Consider the following 15,721-nt stretch of genomic DNA (forward strand, 5'->3'; position numbering starts at 1 on the left):
ATGCATAACTCAAAAACTAGAGCCAATTGAAAAATAAGCATGGCATATTCATGATCAAGAGCACAAAATTAATCGAAATAGGCTCTTAAATCCCTGGCAACAGATTGACTGTTCCCCAGTGTTATCAATGTCAACAGTTGAAATTTGAAATAGCATACTGAACCCTATAGTTATAGTGCCAGTTGTTATATTTGGTGCTGTACAAATATGTACAAATATGTAATCATTCACATCTGTCCCTGTCCACTGTGTATGGAATATATATAATCACACGCGGTTTAAATAGATTTAGTTCTGAATAATTTTCATTTATTTTTTAAAATAAATTGGGTGCATGGAGGTACGACCTAGGGTAGCAGTCATCCTCTGTGAAGGCAAAACATCAGTGTCTATAAATAAGTTACCTGTCTGGGTTTTTGTAATTTATTTATTTTGTACTTAATTTTTCACTACTTGCCTTGAAATATGTCCTTAAAAAGAACACACAAATAAGCAACACGCTTGTCATTGTCGTTTTGTCAATAAAGTTAGGAGAAAAATTATTGAAAAAAAAAATAGCTGTGGAGTTAGAGAAGATACAGGAAGTGATGTCAGAGGATGGCCGTGATGTGTGTGCAAGTGATCAGAGAGCTATCAGCGAGCTGAGGACCGCAGGTACTGGCTGGGGAGGGTGCGCTCAGGGAATGGGGGGAGAGTCGTAGTGTTTGTACATATGATATCCTGGGAGAGTGTAGCGGGGGCGCCGATCCTAATGAGTAGCCCCATTGCCAGTAGCAGACGGGAGTGCGGTGCTGCTGCTCAGTGCTGACATGGGAAGGGGATCTCTGCAATGTTCTACGCATCCATTTTATACACTGCCTGACGTAGTAAGCGGGCTCTTAGCATTTTGAATTTCAGACCAGAGAAAGACAAAGAACAACACTACTGTGTGTCCACCCGTTAGTGAATGCGATGTATTAATATTATGTTCTGTATCAGTGCTATTTATTTGTGATATGTATTAATATTATGTATTAGTACTATATTAATATTATGTACTAAAAATTAATACTATGTATTAATATTATGTACTAGTACTATGTATTATCATGTACTAGTACTATGTATTAATATTATGTACTATGTATTATAATAATGTACTAGTACTATGTATAATAATGTGTTAGTACTATGTATTAATATGTACTAGTACTATGTATTAATATTATGTACTATGTATTATAATGTATTAGTACTATGTATTAATACAGTTGTTCAAACGTGTTGGACATTTTCTGCAAGAGTCGATACAGACCCATTGGGCTCGATTCTATTCTGTGCGAAGTGAATAGCCTTGGGAATCCGCTCCCGGAGCAATTCAATACACCACGCTGCTAAGCCCGACTAATGCTGCATGGACCATAGAAACGACAGCACGATTACGACATTGTAAACGTGCAGTCGTTTCTATGTCTGTGATAAGCCTACACTGAACGAGCAGTCGTTCAGTGCAGGCTCATCAATCATCTGGAAACATGCTGAACCTGACGTTATCGTCAGGTTGACATGCATGTTTGCACGATGATAGATGTCTAAACGACCAGCGGGCACGCACATCGCTGGTCGTTTTAGACATTTTTGCAAACGATTGAACGATCGTTATCGTTCAATCGCTCAACTTAACAGTCTAGTGGATGGGCAGCATAAGGATTTCTTCTCGCACCCCTCTTTGGATACGAGCAGAAATCCGACAAAAGTCCAGGCACGAGGCTGTTTTCTGCCATTCGCGCCTGGAAAGCAGCATTGCGCCGGGAAGTTAGGTCGGGGAATGCCCGTTCTCGCGCCTTAAACAGGGTGTTTAGTTGCGAGAACGGGAATTCTCCGACTAAACACCGCGCAGAATAGAATAGCTCCAGGAGCTATCTCTTGGCGCTATTTACATCGCAGGCAATTGAATCGAGCCCTTTGAAAGTAGTGTGCCTATAAGCCATTACTATGTATATATTTACTTGTATATCTTCATTATATATATATATATATATATATAATCTATTGTAAATTATAGTCTTTCTAGCAGTGGCAAAGTTTTGAAAGATTAACTTGAATGATTCAATGTCTTTGTTTCCTGGTTGTCTGCTGAAGGAAAATATATATTTTGTTTCATGGGTTGGTATTGTTATTTTGACACTGGCAGTAGTATGTTTTTGGTCTGCTCCATTTATATTGTAAAACATAATTACTCTTAAAGTGTATTTATAATGCTGATAATTGGATCCCTATGTATTCATCTTATAACTTATTTTTGCTGAGGCTACGTAACGATAAGTATTTACACAAGATCCATAACCACTTTTGTTGCTTTGAATACATCTGTGGATTTTCAGCTTGGAAAAAACTAATTAAACTTCATTTTAGCAAACTTTTCCCTGACCACTTAATTTTCACTACTGTGATAGATGACTGAAAACCTGTTTCTTATTGGCTTTTTTCCCGTTGAAATGCTTTTATTTCAGTGGTTTGATTTTTCCCTATTGCTGTGGAGAGCAAAATATTTTGGGGTCAATCCAATTCGACGCAAAGGGTGCGAGTTGCCGTTGCAACAGCACCTCATCTTGCACCCATTGCGGCCGGCTCCGATGTCGCATAATTTTGCTCGGAGCTCTATGGTGCTGTGAGCACTTTTATGCGAATTTGGGCTGCTGTCAAGTGTGCACCTGCGAGTACATCGCGTGGAATTAGACTGACCTCATAGTATGATCATGCACGATTTAAAAACAGTTAAAATCTAATTGGATTCTGACCACTTGCAAAAATGTAGATGGTGAGGGCACAGATTGTTGACTGACCTACAGAGGTACTACTGCAAATTGTAGTGTTTATTTAGTAACATGGAGAAAAGAGAAAATTTGCTGTAGGCCATTGTACCCAATTAGTTATAAGCATTGAGCAGTTTAGTTCAGTTAAACTAATTGTAGTTATTGTGCAGTTGGTGTAGGTTATTCTATCTACACTATTTTAAACAAGCTCTATTGTATCTTAGCAAGTTTATATCTCATACTGTTATGTTTTATACTGCTGTCTAGTCTAAATTGATAGGTGGGTATTCTTACTGCTGTCAATGTTTAACTACCATTTGACTTTGTAGTGTGTTGGGAAATAGCCATTAAAATAATTTAATGCTATAAGTGCAGAAAAGAGTCAACAAAAGGATTACTATGCAAGATGTTTAACTACACTTCCATGTCAAATTTATATGGTTCATTATTTGCCCTATGTTTTGATTTTAATTGATGAAATACTAATTTAATTTGTAGCAGAGTGGGAATGGAGAGGAGAAATTGTCAATGATAAATGCTGGCTAGAAGCTGATTGGTTACCAAGTGCATTCTATAAAATAATAGGTATAGGCTGATTGGTTTCTATGGCCAACTTCTCCACTCTGTCAAGCAGGCCTGGCCAACCTGTGGCTTTCCAGATGTTGTGAAACATACCAGCATACCCTCTCACCAATCCTCTTGTAAAGCATGATCTGACTTGTAGTTTCACAACAGCTGGATAGCCACAGGTTGGCCAGGCCTGCTTTAGAGGGTTTGATACATTACCTCCATAGTGTCATAATGTTCCAAACTCAATGTTTTTTTTTTTATTACAGTTAACGGTGCATTTTATCAATAATATCTATATTCTAAAGTTTTTTTTATAGTGCAATCCCAACTTCATCATTTTAATTATATTAATGATTTTTCTAATTATTTCCTTTCTAAAGGTGTAAAAAAAACAACTGCATTCCATACCTTACTAATGTAAGTATTTTTTTTTTCTTTCTCCCTTTAGGAAAGTTATGCACATAATTACAGACAAAACTTCCTGCCTTGTTTCTCAGCTATGAATTCTTGTATCTTCTCATCTGTCTGCAGTACACATGGACTCATGCTTAACCTGCACTCAATAAAAGAATATTATCAGCCTTTGAAAGGAAAAATGTGGCCTTTTTATTAAGTGTCCATTTTCTTGTAAAAGGTATGTCCTTACACTACAGTTTTACTTGATAATTTTCCACATTTCTATCTATCGATCAAGTGGTCTGTGAGGACAGGAAGGGGCCGGTAAGTATAATGGGAAGTATGGCTGAGGTGACCCGAGGAATGCAGTATTTTCCACATTTATCACCTGTCCCTTTACATTACTGTGTATGACAGCCTCAACTACTTATTTGCAATAATTTTTTGAGGATTGATTTTCTCCTTTTACTTAGATTCCACAACGGGCTCGATTCAATTGAACAAGAATTAAATAGCGCCGGGAGGGAGCTCCCGGAGCCAATCAATTCAGCACGCTGTTAGGTCAGAGAATGCCTGTTCTCCCGCCCCTCTCGTCTTAAACAGGGTGATTAGTCGTGAGAATGGGCATTCTCTGACTACACTTCTCGACGCGATGCTGTTTCCGTGGCGCTAAAGGCAGAAAACAGCATCGCACCTGTTTTTTTGTTGGGTTTATGCTCGCACCCCTGGAGGGGTGCAAGAAGAAATCCTTAAGAGCACGCTGAATTGAATAGCTCCAGGAGCTCCACCCCGGCGCTATTTAATTTGCATTCAATTGAATTGAGCCCAATTAATGGTTTTATATAAGCCTCACATGGCATGTGGAGTCATCCCAAGGTACTGGATTGTAATGTGAATCAGGTCATTATTTTAGCCCTCTCCTTTTACTTAGATTCCACAACAGGCTCGATTCAATTGAACAAGAATTAAATAGACCTGACACACCCAGCTTTTGAGGCCATAGGCTGATCTAGTTTTTCTTTTTTTCTTTCTGATGGATCATTTATAATCTCACTGCACTGGGTATTGATATGACTCAATAGTGTCAAACGAAATGAACAAATAGTTGTCATCCAAATGTATTTTTCACATTTTGCACTTTAGTTTTCACTAAGGTCATACCAGAATATTCAGTGCCCGTTAAAGCATGAGACACCGTGCCCAAAGCTTTTCAGTGTTATTTAATGGGCGGGCTTCTTCGTAAAAACTTGGTTTGTCATCCTGAACTTGTTCATTACAGAAATTCTGTTTTTCTTTACTAAATTTGAAGAAGAAAAATCAAAATCATCTTTTTTTTTTTTTTTTGTTTACATATAAATTACTTGTTGTAATTTTGTCAGTAATTTTTCTTCTTAACTTTTTTGACATATATTTCCATTTGGGAAAATTATATATACTCTGCCAACTGTGCCTGAAAAGCACTTGGTGATCTTGTAGAGTGAAACCAACACAAGGGTTCACAAAATAATTTAAGATGCCAGTCGGATCTTTTGTGAGCCGGGAAAGATGTAAATTCATTGACATCACCAGAATTGATGGTACCAGCAATAGCCGTTTTTTTTTCTTTCTTTTTTTAAGTCACATGAAGGAATTGACCACGTGTGCATTATTGGATTTTCATGGGGATATTAACTATTTGCTGTATCACTATATATGTTGTGATTGGCAGTGTTACTGAACATCTAACGTCCATTACTTGTGGTGCAGGATGTCCCAGTATTGGATGTGAGCAACTATTGTAGTATCCTCTACCCATTCATGATAAATATTGTAATGAGACCTGTGGGTTTTCTTCACTTTGAAGTTCTGAACTTGTGGCTTTTCTTTGGTATTTTTACTAAATGTTACTACTTTGTTCTTGCACATTTAAGGAGAGCTATAACCTGCAATGCTTCTTTTGCTGATTTTCCCAGGGATTACTAAATTTTCCCAGGGGAGCTAAATTCCTGATTAACAAATCGTCCCCTATGTTTGTGACTTTCAGTCATTTACTGAACTGCTCAGCTCCAAATGGCTCTAAGCCAGCATATTGTGTTGCGCTTTACAATTGGCTGTATTGTCCACAATAAAGCTACAAGTACTTTTTCTTGTGAGGATATTTGTGCACAGCTGCATTTTAATAACCAACATTTTGCTTTTTTTAACCACTACTTGTGAATTACCATAGCTATTTTGATAAGATAAATAACAGCGGATTGTCCTTTTAGTATAAATCGGCACCATTAGGAGGCATGGCTAAGCTGTTATCTAAGCAATGCCTTCACTTCCTACTGTATATGACATAAAGAGAACTAAGAAATTAAGAGATATGCACAGAAAAATATTAGTTATTTGTTTAGAGCAGTGGTTCCCAAACTTTTTTGAAATACGGCGCCCTAGAGTATCAGCATTGGTTTCACGGCACCCGTAAGATTAAGTTTTTTTGTTTTTATTGAGAATTTCAGAAAAAAATGTAGTAAAATAGTAAAGTGTAATATATTGAGCTTACCTGTCATTCTTAGATTTAGCTATGTTGTGGTGTACAGGTTTGCGCTTTTGTTTGTCTACATTACATTGACCACAAATAATTTGATTTGGTGCTGGACCACCAACATGAGGCACCCCTGCAAGTGTCCTGAGGCACCCCCGGGTGAAACGGTGAACAGTTGGGAAACACTGGTTTATAGTAAGAAAAAAGATATAATGTTTTGTGATTTATAAGACCAAATGTGACCATTACAAGTGACATTTATAAACTTCTAATGGATGGGAGGAATGGTGCAGGGTGGTTGTTTTGTGTTTTTAATAAAGCATCTACTTGAATTGGGAATATGTTAAATTACTATCTTGCTAGTGAGATCTCTTAATGTGCCTCTCAGACCTCCTTTCAAAGCCCAAAGCACCTTCACAGCTGTAGCCCACAGAAGGAGGATAAGCGTGTGGAGTGCACTGCACATTCTCCTCCACTGATTTCTGACAACTTTGTGACATCTTTGTACTGTGCATGCAGACAGTAACTACTTCCTACCAGTCTAATACCACTTTAATCCAAAGCTGGGGCTTCAACTCTGTTTTTTCCCCGAGACACAGACCAGAAACCCTTTCCACACTGCACCTTGGTCCTCGGTTATTCCCGGTTCGACCCCTTTCACACAGAACCCATGTCAGCCCTGCCAAATGTGTGAGTCAATAGAAGTGGATGTTTTGTTACAGGCACACAAAGATGAATCATGAAAAGTGGGTATCTGCGCTCCTGAACCGATACTTTTACTGTAACCCGGATTGAATAACTCGGGTCACACCATTTCAAACTGCTGGCAACCCGGGTTGGACCTGGGATTAACCCTGATAGCGACCAGGGTCGAGGACCCGGTTGGACCCTTTCACACAAAGAAAGGACCCGGGTTTACTCGGCTTGCCATGGCAATATCCCAGGTCAGAAGCTTAATCTGAAAGGGGTATTACCCTCTCCTTTACTTACCACTTTGTTAGCCAGTTGCTGTATTGTTTTGTAGTTATGCTATTCTAAAAACATTCAGCCTTTTTTTTTTTTTTTTCACAGTGTTCCATGGTGGGGACTAATTGTCCATGGAACATTAATACCCTGGACACAACAAATTTGTGCTATAGGTGCTGTTATCTAAGGAGATCCAGGTTTAATATATATATTTTTTCCTATGATATATCCATAGCCATAAGGGGATTAATAGATACAAAGGGGTGGGGGGTTATTGCCACAAGGTAGCTTATTGTCACTGGGGGGAGTGGGGTTACTATTAATAGGTGCTAGACTCCGCCTAGGTGTTTTTTTTTTTATATATATAATTTTGAAAAAATATTTTTTACTTTTTAGATTTTAAAATAGACAATTTTTTATGTCATTTTTTTTAAAAGAAATAGTCCGTTGAGGGGAGAAAAAATTATTAATATTTATCTTGTGGCAGCAAAAATATTTTATGAATATATTATTAGGGAAACATTTTATATGACTATTTAGAGGACAATATTTTTTTTAATAATTATGTAAGCAATAATTATGACATGGGCAATACTTATTCTTTCATAATGTGGTAACCAGTAGTGGTAAAACGATGACTTGAAATATAATTTATGATGGGAGAAAATTTTTATTTGTCCCTATATTTTTATATAATCTTGTATTAATTTGTCACTCCTAATACATTCATAAACAAAATCAGTTTTTGCTCCCTTAATAAATAAAAATTGCGCTCATAATTACTATGGCAGAGAGAGAAAAAGTACCAACAAATCAACTCGTAACTCATTTTTCAAACACAGCCTGTAAAATGACAGTTAGAAGCTGATTGATTAGTATGTTATCTCTCTCCAAGCTTTTATAATTCTCACAGCTTTGATTCTCCCCATAAGTGTATTGTGTCTCCTTGTATGTTCTAAATGGCCAGTTAGCTTAAACGGCATGCTGTTTGAACCATCATGCTTGTCTGGCAGTTTGTAATTTCTCAGTTGGATAAACCTGGCAATTTGCTTTCTTTATATCATAAAAATAACAAAAGTTGACAATTTATTTCCCCAAGAAGTCTTTACTGAGCACAATGTGACATACCGGTGCTTGGATGAGAGGAACATATCTCCACAAGAGTTTTTTTTTAAAAATGGTCAAACCCTGTATTAGTGACTTGACACACTGTTGTGTTTTCATTTTCATATGAGCTGTATAAAGCTGCATATTTACCACTAGCATATACTATTAAGAATGTTAAACACCATTTACACCTTTAAAACTTTTAATTTGTACTATTGAATACCCAAATAATTTTCTTAACAGTTTTTGCTTACCTGAAAGATGTCTTGCAAGTGACCATGGTAACCTGTATTTTTAGAATCAACTAAATTTATCTTCGATTTGTTTTGTTGTAGGAGGAAAAGCTCTGCAATATGCAGTCATTCCGAGAACAAAGTAACTACCACGGTAATCAGCAAACCTATCCACCGGAAGCTCATGGGCCTTCAAGGATGGAAGAGTATAGCCCCCGACAGCAGGCTCAGATATTCCAAAGCAGCTATGGAGGGCGTAGAGGAGGGACAGTCACTCCTACTTCAATGACTCCTGGGGAGAATTCCAGTCTGCAAAGTTACCAAGCTTATCGAAAAGAAACGGGTGATTTCTATTATCTTGGAATCAAAGAAGAGGGCCCATCTGGCGGCCAAACACCACAGCGCCGACCACCTGGACCAGTACAGAGTTATGGACCTCCTCAAGGAAATACTAGTAGCAGCAGCACAGGTTTTAGCAGTCACTATGGGAGAGAGGGCCTCCATGGCCAATTTGCAAGTCAGCATTCTGCGGCAGCCAGCTTGTCTCAGTACTCACAGGATTTTCCAGGGTCCTTTTCTCCTGGTGGTGGCCAGTATTCATCTCATGTTCCTAGTCAACAGTTGAGGCAACAACTTTACCAGTCACATCAGCCCCTTACTCAGACTGGCAACACACCTGCATCCGCAGGAACCTCACATCTGCAGCAAATGCAGCGTTCTGCTTCACTGAGTTCTGCCGGATATCCACTACGAGTAGGACAGTTTGCACAACATTATCAGTCTTCTGCAGGGTCACCCTCTAGTTCCTTTCCTCTTCAGAGGTTTGGACAATCTGGAACAAACTATGAAGGCTACAGTCCTGGAGGTTCTAGTTCTCCATATGAGAGTCATATGTCTGGATCATCCTATGGAGCACAACACGGATATAGCAGTTATGCTAGCCAGCACTTAAAGAACTTTGATGCAGCTAAAATGCCACAAAGTGGAGGTCAGGGACAACCACCTCCACAACAACAACAGCAGCAACAGACTCCTTCTCATGTAATGCAGTATCCAAACTCCTCTAAATTACTATCCCAAAATCAGGCTGGACAATACAACCAAGCTGATGTCCCCGCACGATCACCTATGCAGTTCCAGCAAAACTTCAGCCCCATCTCCAACCCATCCCCAGCTGCCTCTGTAGTACAGTCACCTAGCTGTAGCTCCACACCTTCACCACTGATGACTACTGGGGAAAATCTTCAGTGTGGACAAGGAAATTTACCGATTTCATCCAGAAATCGTATATTGACAATGATGCCACAACTGAGTCCTAACACACAGATTGGTAGTTTTAAAGGTTTTGGTGCAGAAGGTAAACAAGAGAAATGTTTGACAGATCCAGGTCTGAGCAGTCTTAGTGCACTCAGTAGCCAAGTAGCCAACTTGCCTAATACAGTTCAACACATGCTGCTTTCTGATGCCTTGGCACCTCACAAGAAAGGTGGTAAAAGGACTTCAAGAAAAACAGACAGTTGTGCCAATTCAGAGACTTCTTCCCAAGCTGAAGAACAACTAAAATCTCCAATGGCAGAATCATTGGATGGCAGCTGTTCTAGCAGTACAGGAGATCCAGGTGAAAGAGTAAGACAGCTAAGTGGCCAGAGCTCCAGTTCTGAAGCAGGCATAAAGGTACTACCCCCAGAAAAGCCACCTTCTCCTGCCCACACATGGCAAAATGAACCTATAGAGACGACTGCAATTCAAGAAATTGATACAATGACAGAGCCAGCAGAGACCTTTCAGGAAATTCCTAAGGCAAATGAAAAGTCAGTTGGGGTAATAGTTTCAAATGAAACTGTGGCAAACCGGTCAGAAAAAGTAGTTGATGAGGTTTCAACACCAGTTAATAAAGCAATGGAGCCAACACCAGAACCTGAATTGCCTCAAACAATTACAGAGGAAAGTTCTAAAGATTGTTCTAACAGCCAGAATGGGGAGCCTAATATTGATGATGCAGTGTCTACCACAGCAACGAATATACCCCAAGTAGAATCTGCTAAATCTCCTGTTGGCACTGGATTTTTCTTCAAGGAAGCACCAATTACTTCCAGAAATCCCACCAATATACCCCAACATCCTAAAAATTCAGAGATGGGAAATTTTGGAGGGCAGAGCGATCGAAAGTCTGGAAGAAGTGAGAAGTATCCAAGCCTTTTGCAAGAGGTCCTGCAAGGGCACCATCAGCAGGAAAGAAGGTATGCTAGAAGCACACAGGACCCTGCAGCTGTTACTGGAAGTCCTGAAGTACCAATAAGACCGAACATTCTCATGAACCAAAGCAATGATCAAACTAATCGCAGCATCCTTGGGAAAAGTTTAGCACCTCATTTAGAATCCCCACATTGGGGTCAGTGGGATAGAAAAGCCATTTTAGAAATGAAACAGATAAATTTGGCAGATTATCCTGCAAACAGAAAATTTGAGGCTGAACCACCAACCTCTTGCCATGAACAGAGTAGTGGGCCTTCTGAAAGAAGGTCTGTTATCTGCGACATCTCCCCACTAAGACAACTTGTGCGTGAACCCCCTAGCTCTCAACATGTCACTGGACAAGAAAGACCACCAGATAGCAGAGCTGGACAGTCAGTCATCTTGCCTAGTGTAATGTTGACCTTGGAAAAGTCAAATAGTCAAGGTGGAATGGCCAAAGGTGAAGATATTGAGTCCCCAAAGGTGCAAAGAAAAAGAACAGGAGAACCTTGTATGTCATACAGCACCAAAGACTCTGCTAGAGGCAATGCCAGTCCAAGAGCCATGACATATGACCCCAACCAGGACTATAGTTCGCATAATAGTCGTACATCAAATCCCAAAAGGGGTACTGGGAGGTTGGGATCTCGAGGTAGGTCACCTGCTCAATCTCAAGAGCTTAGTGATAAGTTGAAGATGTCTCCAGGAAGAAGTAGAGGTCCAACAGATGTCCATCATTTGAATCCAGCAATAAGTCTTTCAGAACGAGCTAGTAGAGAAGCTTTGTACTCTGCTTTTTTTCAGAATCCTGATAGTTCTAGTCTAGGTTACCATTCAAATTTAAGATCAAGTTCTTATGGAGAGCCACATCCTACATTCACTTCTCCTCTACATTACAAAAGACAAATTTACCAACAAGAGGAATATAAAGAATGGCTGGGAAGCTCTGCTCAAGCTATACTCTCGGCCTCGCAACATCGTCAGGAAATGCAGCGGAAAAGCCCAAGGCAGGAACCGTTTCATGTTCGTAGTCCGGGAAGGAATGAAACTGAGGGATTAGGATATAGCCAACAAAGTTTATCTCACGAATCTAGCAACATAGACTATAGCCGCCAACTACGTATGGGTGAAGGAACCCCTCATTTAACAACTGTGGAGTTGAAACGAAGTAGTCAAAAGACTCCTCCAGTAGAATCCTCAAGTTGGCACTTGGGACGACAATCTTCTCCAGTAAAGAAAGTTGGGTCTCCAATAGGTACAAATCAGAAGCCATTTAGTCCCATAAGGGAATCTGAAACACATGGAACCAGGCAAGTGGAGTCAATTGAGCTCCCTAAACTTGGGTGCAATGCACATCGATCATCAGGACCTGAGGAAGTATCACACCACAACCCATTAATTATGAGAAGAAGAGTACGTTCTTTCATTTCCCCCATCCCTAGCAAGAGGCAGCTACTTGATGATAAAGAGCGGCCACCTACTTCTACACCAAAAGAAGGTTCTGACAAAATACCTTCATTACATGTATTGTCGTCAAGGGGCACGGATAGTGATTTTTTGTCCATGACAGAAGATTCATCTAAATCTTGTACTGAACAGAGGAGCCCTCCTGCAGTATCACTTTCAAGTCCAACAAAGACAAAAATTCTCCCTCCCCGTAAAGGAAGGGGTCTTAAGTTGGAAGCTATAGTGCAGAAAATTACTTCTCCGAATGTGCGCCGTTCTGCTGCTCCAAGCAGTTCAGAAAATGCTGTTGAGCCGGTAACACTTGATGACATCTTATCTCTCAAGGGAAAGGGGCCCGAAAGTGGTAATGGATTCATGCAGGAGAAAAGAGAAATTATAGTTGATATTGTACCAGAGATTTCTAGCAATGAGGAGGTGAAAAGCCATGGACTTTCACCAAAATCTTTTGATGTCTGGACTATCCATGATGACAAACCGATTAAAATGGAAATTGATGAACAGTCTATGGAAACCAAAGACTTTTCACAATCTGCACCTAGTATACAACAAACATCCAATCATTTTATTGAAGGAAAGGGAACCTCTCCAGCTTTAGAATCAAAATCCCCTTTGCCACAGGTTCAACCATTTGAAGTGGCTGACGAGGATAAGCCAATTACCCCCAAACAAGAGAGAACTCCTCCAAAAGGCTATTTTCCGTCTGGAAAAAAGAAAGGGCGTCCCATTGGTAGTGTCAATAAGCAGAAAAAACAACTGCAACAAGAGCTTAAGCAGCAACAGCTTCAACAGCAGCAACAGCTGCAGCAGCAAGGTCAAGAGCAACAGCATATTCAAGCATCTGTTATAGCAGGTCTGACCTCTCTTCCTCTCCCGTCACCACCTCCTCTTCCTCCACCACCTCAAACACAGTCTGTATCAGAGCAGGGCTTAGAGTCTGAGCCTAAACCGAAAAGGAGGAGAGAAAGGAGGAAGCAAGCTGGAACAACAAGGAGGAGACGGGGTAAGCAAGCAGCTCCTATAGTTGCCCCAATAGAGCCAGAAATCAAATTAAAGTATGCCAGCCAAACCATTGACAAAACTGAGTCCAAAACCAAATCATTTTTTCCTTATATACATGTGGAAAATAAGGAGGAATTAGGCTTGTCCTGTGTTATAATTAATGCGGAAGAGGAAGAACAACGCTGGAAAAAACTAACATCTGTACGAAAGGGTCAAAGGACCACGTCTCCACAGCCTACTGAGAGCAAAGCTCTTCCGATCTCAAGCTTCATGGTACAGGGGCCAGCTGTAACAGAGTCTGCATTAATGGGACACCTTGTCTGTTGTTTTTGTGGCAAATGGGCCAATTACAAGAATCTTGGAGATCTATTTGGGCCTTTTTACACCCAGGAATATGCATCTACACTATCCAAAAACCCACCACCGAAAAAATCATCAGAAACTCCCAAAAAAGTGAAAGTTCGACACAAAGATACTTTAGATGGTTCCAAGACTGACTCTGATGAAGAGGAGGAGGAGGAGCCTCAGCAAGCCAGGGAACAGCGCAGCCTGTCTGAACATCCTCGCTACAAACGTCGGAATCGTTCAGGAGACTGTCTCTCTTCTAGACATGCTGTACCCTCGCGTAGGAAGACCTCTGACCCTTGTGAACTGTCAATAGACTCTAGTGGACAATCTACTGCAGATGTAATCCCTGACCAAGGGTTTCAGATCCCTCAACTACCTCTCGACAGCAATGAATTCTGGATGCATGAGGGATGTGTCCTTTGGGCCAACGGTGTCTACTTTGTTTGTGGCCGATTGTATGGTTTGCAGGAGGCTTTTGACATTGCCAGAGAGATGGTGAGTTTTTTTAAATAATATATGGTTTTTCATGGTAGTGTTCTGGAATGCTGAATGTAGTGAGAAGCGTTATTTTGAGCAAACTCTCCCGAAAAGAACTGGGTTACAAGTATAGGTTTTTCAAGATGCATATGTGAATAGACTAACTCACATTTTTAAAGCAATTTGCACACTAAATTATTTTTCAAATGTGTCCTTACCATACTGTAAGAATGTTTTTGTCATTTAATAAATGTGCATAACTGTGCATGTTTCAGAAATATACTTTCGTATCCCTGACCTTACTAATACACTCTAATGAAAAATAAAGGTTCAACATATAAAGATCCAAAAACTAGGATGAAAATAGTAAACAATTGTTGATCACTGATAATTGTATAGTCACAGACATGATAACCAGGCTCCTTCTCTTATAGCAGAGGATGTAGCCAGCATCGTATTTTGAATGCAGTACATCCCGCCACTTACCGCATGCATAGCAGCGTTTATTAATGGCGCATGCATGTAGGTTTGCGATTAAAAATTCAAGGACAGCTCTTGTGATACATGTGTTACATAATGTTTTTATTAGTCTACAGGTGTGTCTTTGCTCATCAGCCTCAATACGCTGCAGCAGAATATGCCTGGTATGAGTGAGCCGCCTGGTGCTGTGCAATTCTGCTATCATCCGGAGGCGTCTTTTTTTTTTTTCTTTTTCTGCCAAAAATGTGTCTAAGTCGCAATGCGATGTGACTAGGACACACCAGGAGACTGTGCTGATTAGTTTGATTAGTTTTCTATGTGACACTGGTATATCTGTAAACAGAACTTAGTGTGGAAAAAAGCTGTGGCCGCTGTATCGTAGTACTTTGCATGCTGATTAAGAGACTCCTTTGCACAGATATACACAAGTGCCACATAATTAATCGGCACAGTCTCCTGGTGCGTCCTAATCGCATCGCATTATGACTTGGGCACTTTTTCGGCAAAAAAGACACCTGGCCCTAGCAGTCTCATGAGAACAGGCGTGCCGAGAGGGGCTGTTTTTCACGACTACAGCAAAAATGAAGGAGGACCCACCTGTAGCTTTATCAAGAATTCTGGAATTTATCTGTTTTGTTTCCATAGCGTAATGCTGGGTACACACTGACAGATATACTGGCCGCTCAATTGCTTGGCCAATGTATCTGTTGTACGTCGGCCAAGTGTATACCCGCAATATGTCGGTGAACGTTGTCCTTCACCGATGTATCGCATTGGCTGTGCTGCACAGCCGATGGACAGATATGTCTGCAGATATATCTGTCCATCGGCAGGTGTGTACGAGCGGTCGGCAGACTGCCCGTACACACACAGCGGCAGTCACGAGGAGGGGGCGGGACACGCTCCAGACCCGGCCGCCGGGACCCGAGGTCACAAGCAGATGATGGCCGTTAAGTGTGTCTGAACGACCATCATCTGCAGATATATCTGTCAGGTGTGGTCCCACCTTAAGAAATTACATTAGAAAAAGACGAGGGGTTAACTAGCGATTTCTTTTCAAGAGTTGATGCCTCAGGGCACCTCAATTGCATGTCAATGAGGTAAGGGAAGCAATAAAGGAACCTATGCTTTCATATTTA

The 15,721-nt window shown here is 40.4% G+C and overlaps 1 protein-coding gene across 2 annotated transcripts in view; it reads left to right on the forward strand.

Annotated features, from left to right (window-relative positions):
• Positions 1 to 568: 568 nt before the first annotated feature.
• The window catches only part of TCF20 (transcription factor 20), a 57,304-nt gene continuing 42,151 nt past the window's right edge, over positions 569 to 15,721 (forward strand). For both annotated transcript variants that reach the window (XM_088468030.1, XM_088468032.1), the window contains exons 1-3: positions 569 to 654; positions 3,814 to 3,999; positions 8,679 to 14,120. In XM_088468030.1, coding sequence (XP_088324156.1) covers positions 8,697 to 14,120 — 5,424 coding nt within the window. In that variant the 5' untranslated portion in view covers positions 569 to 654; positions 3,814 to 3,999; positions 8,679 to 8,696. The remainder of the gene's footprint in view (positions 655 to 3,813; positions 4,000 to 8,678; positions 14,121 to 15,721) is intronic.

Source organism: Taudactylus pleione, unplaced genomic scaffold, assembly GCF_031769625.1.
Source record: "Taudactylus pleione unplaced genomic scaffold, aTauple2 ptg000080l, whole genome shotgun sequence".
Taxonomy (NCBI): Eukaryota; Metazoa; Chordata; class Amphibia; order Anura; family Myobatrachidae; genus Taudactylus; species Taudactylus pleione.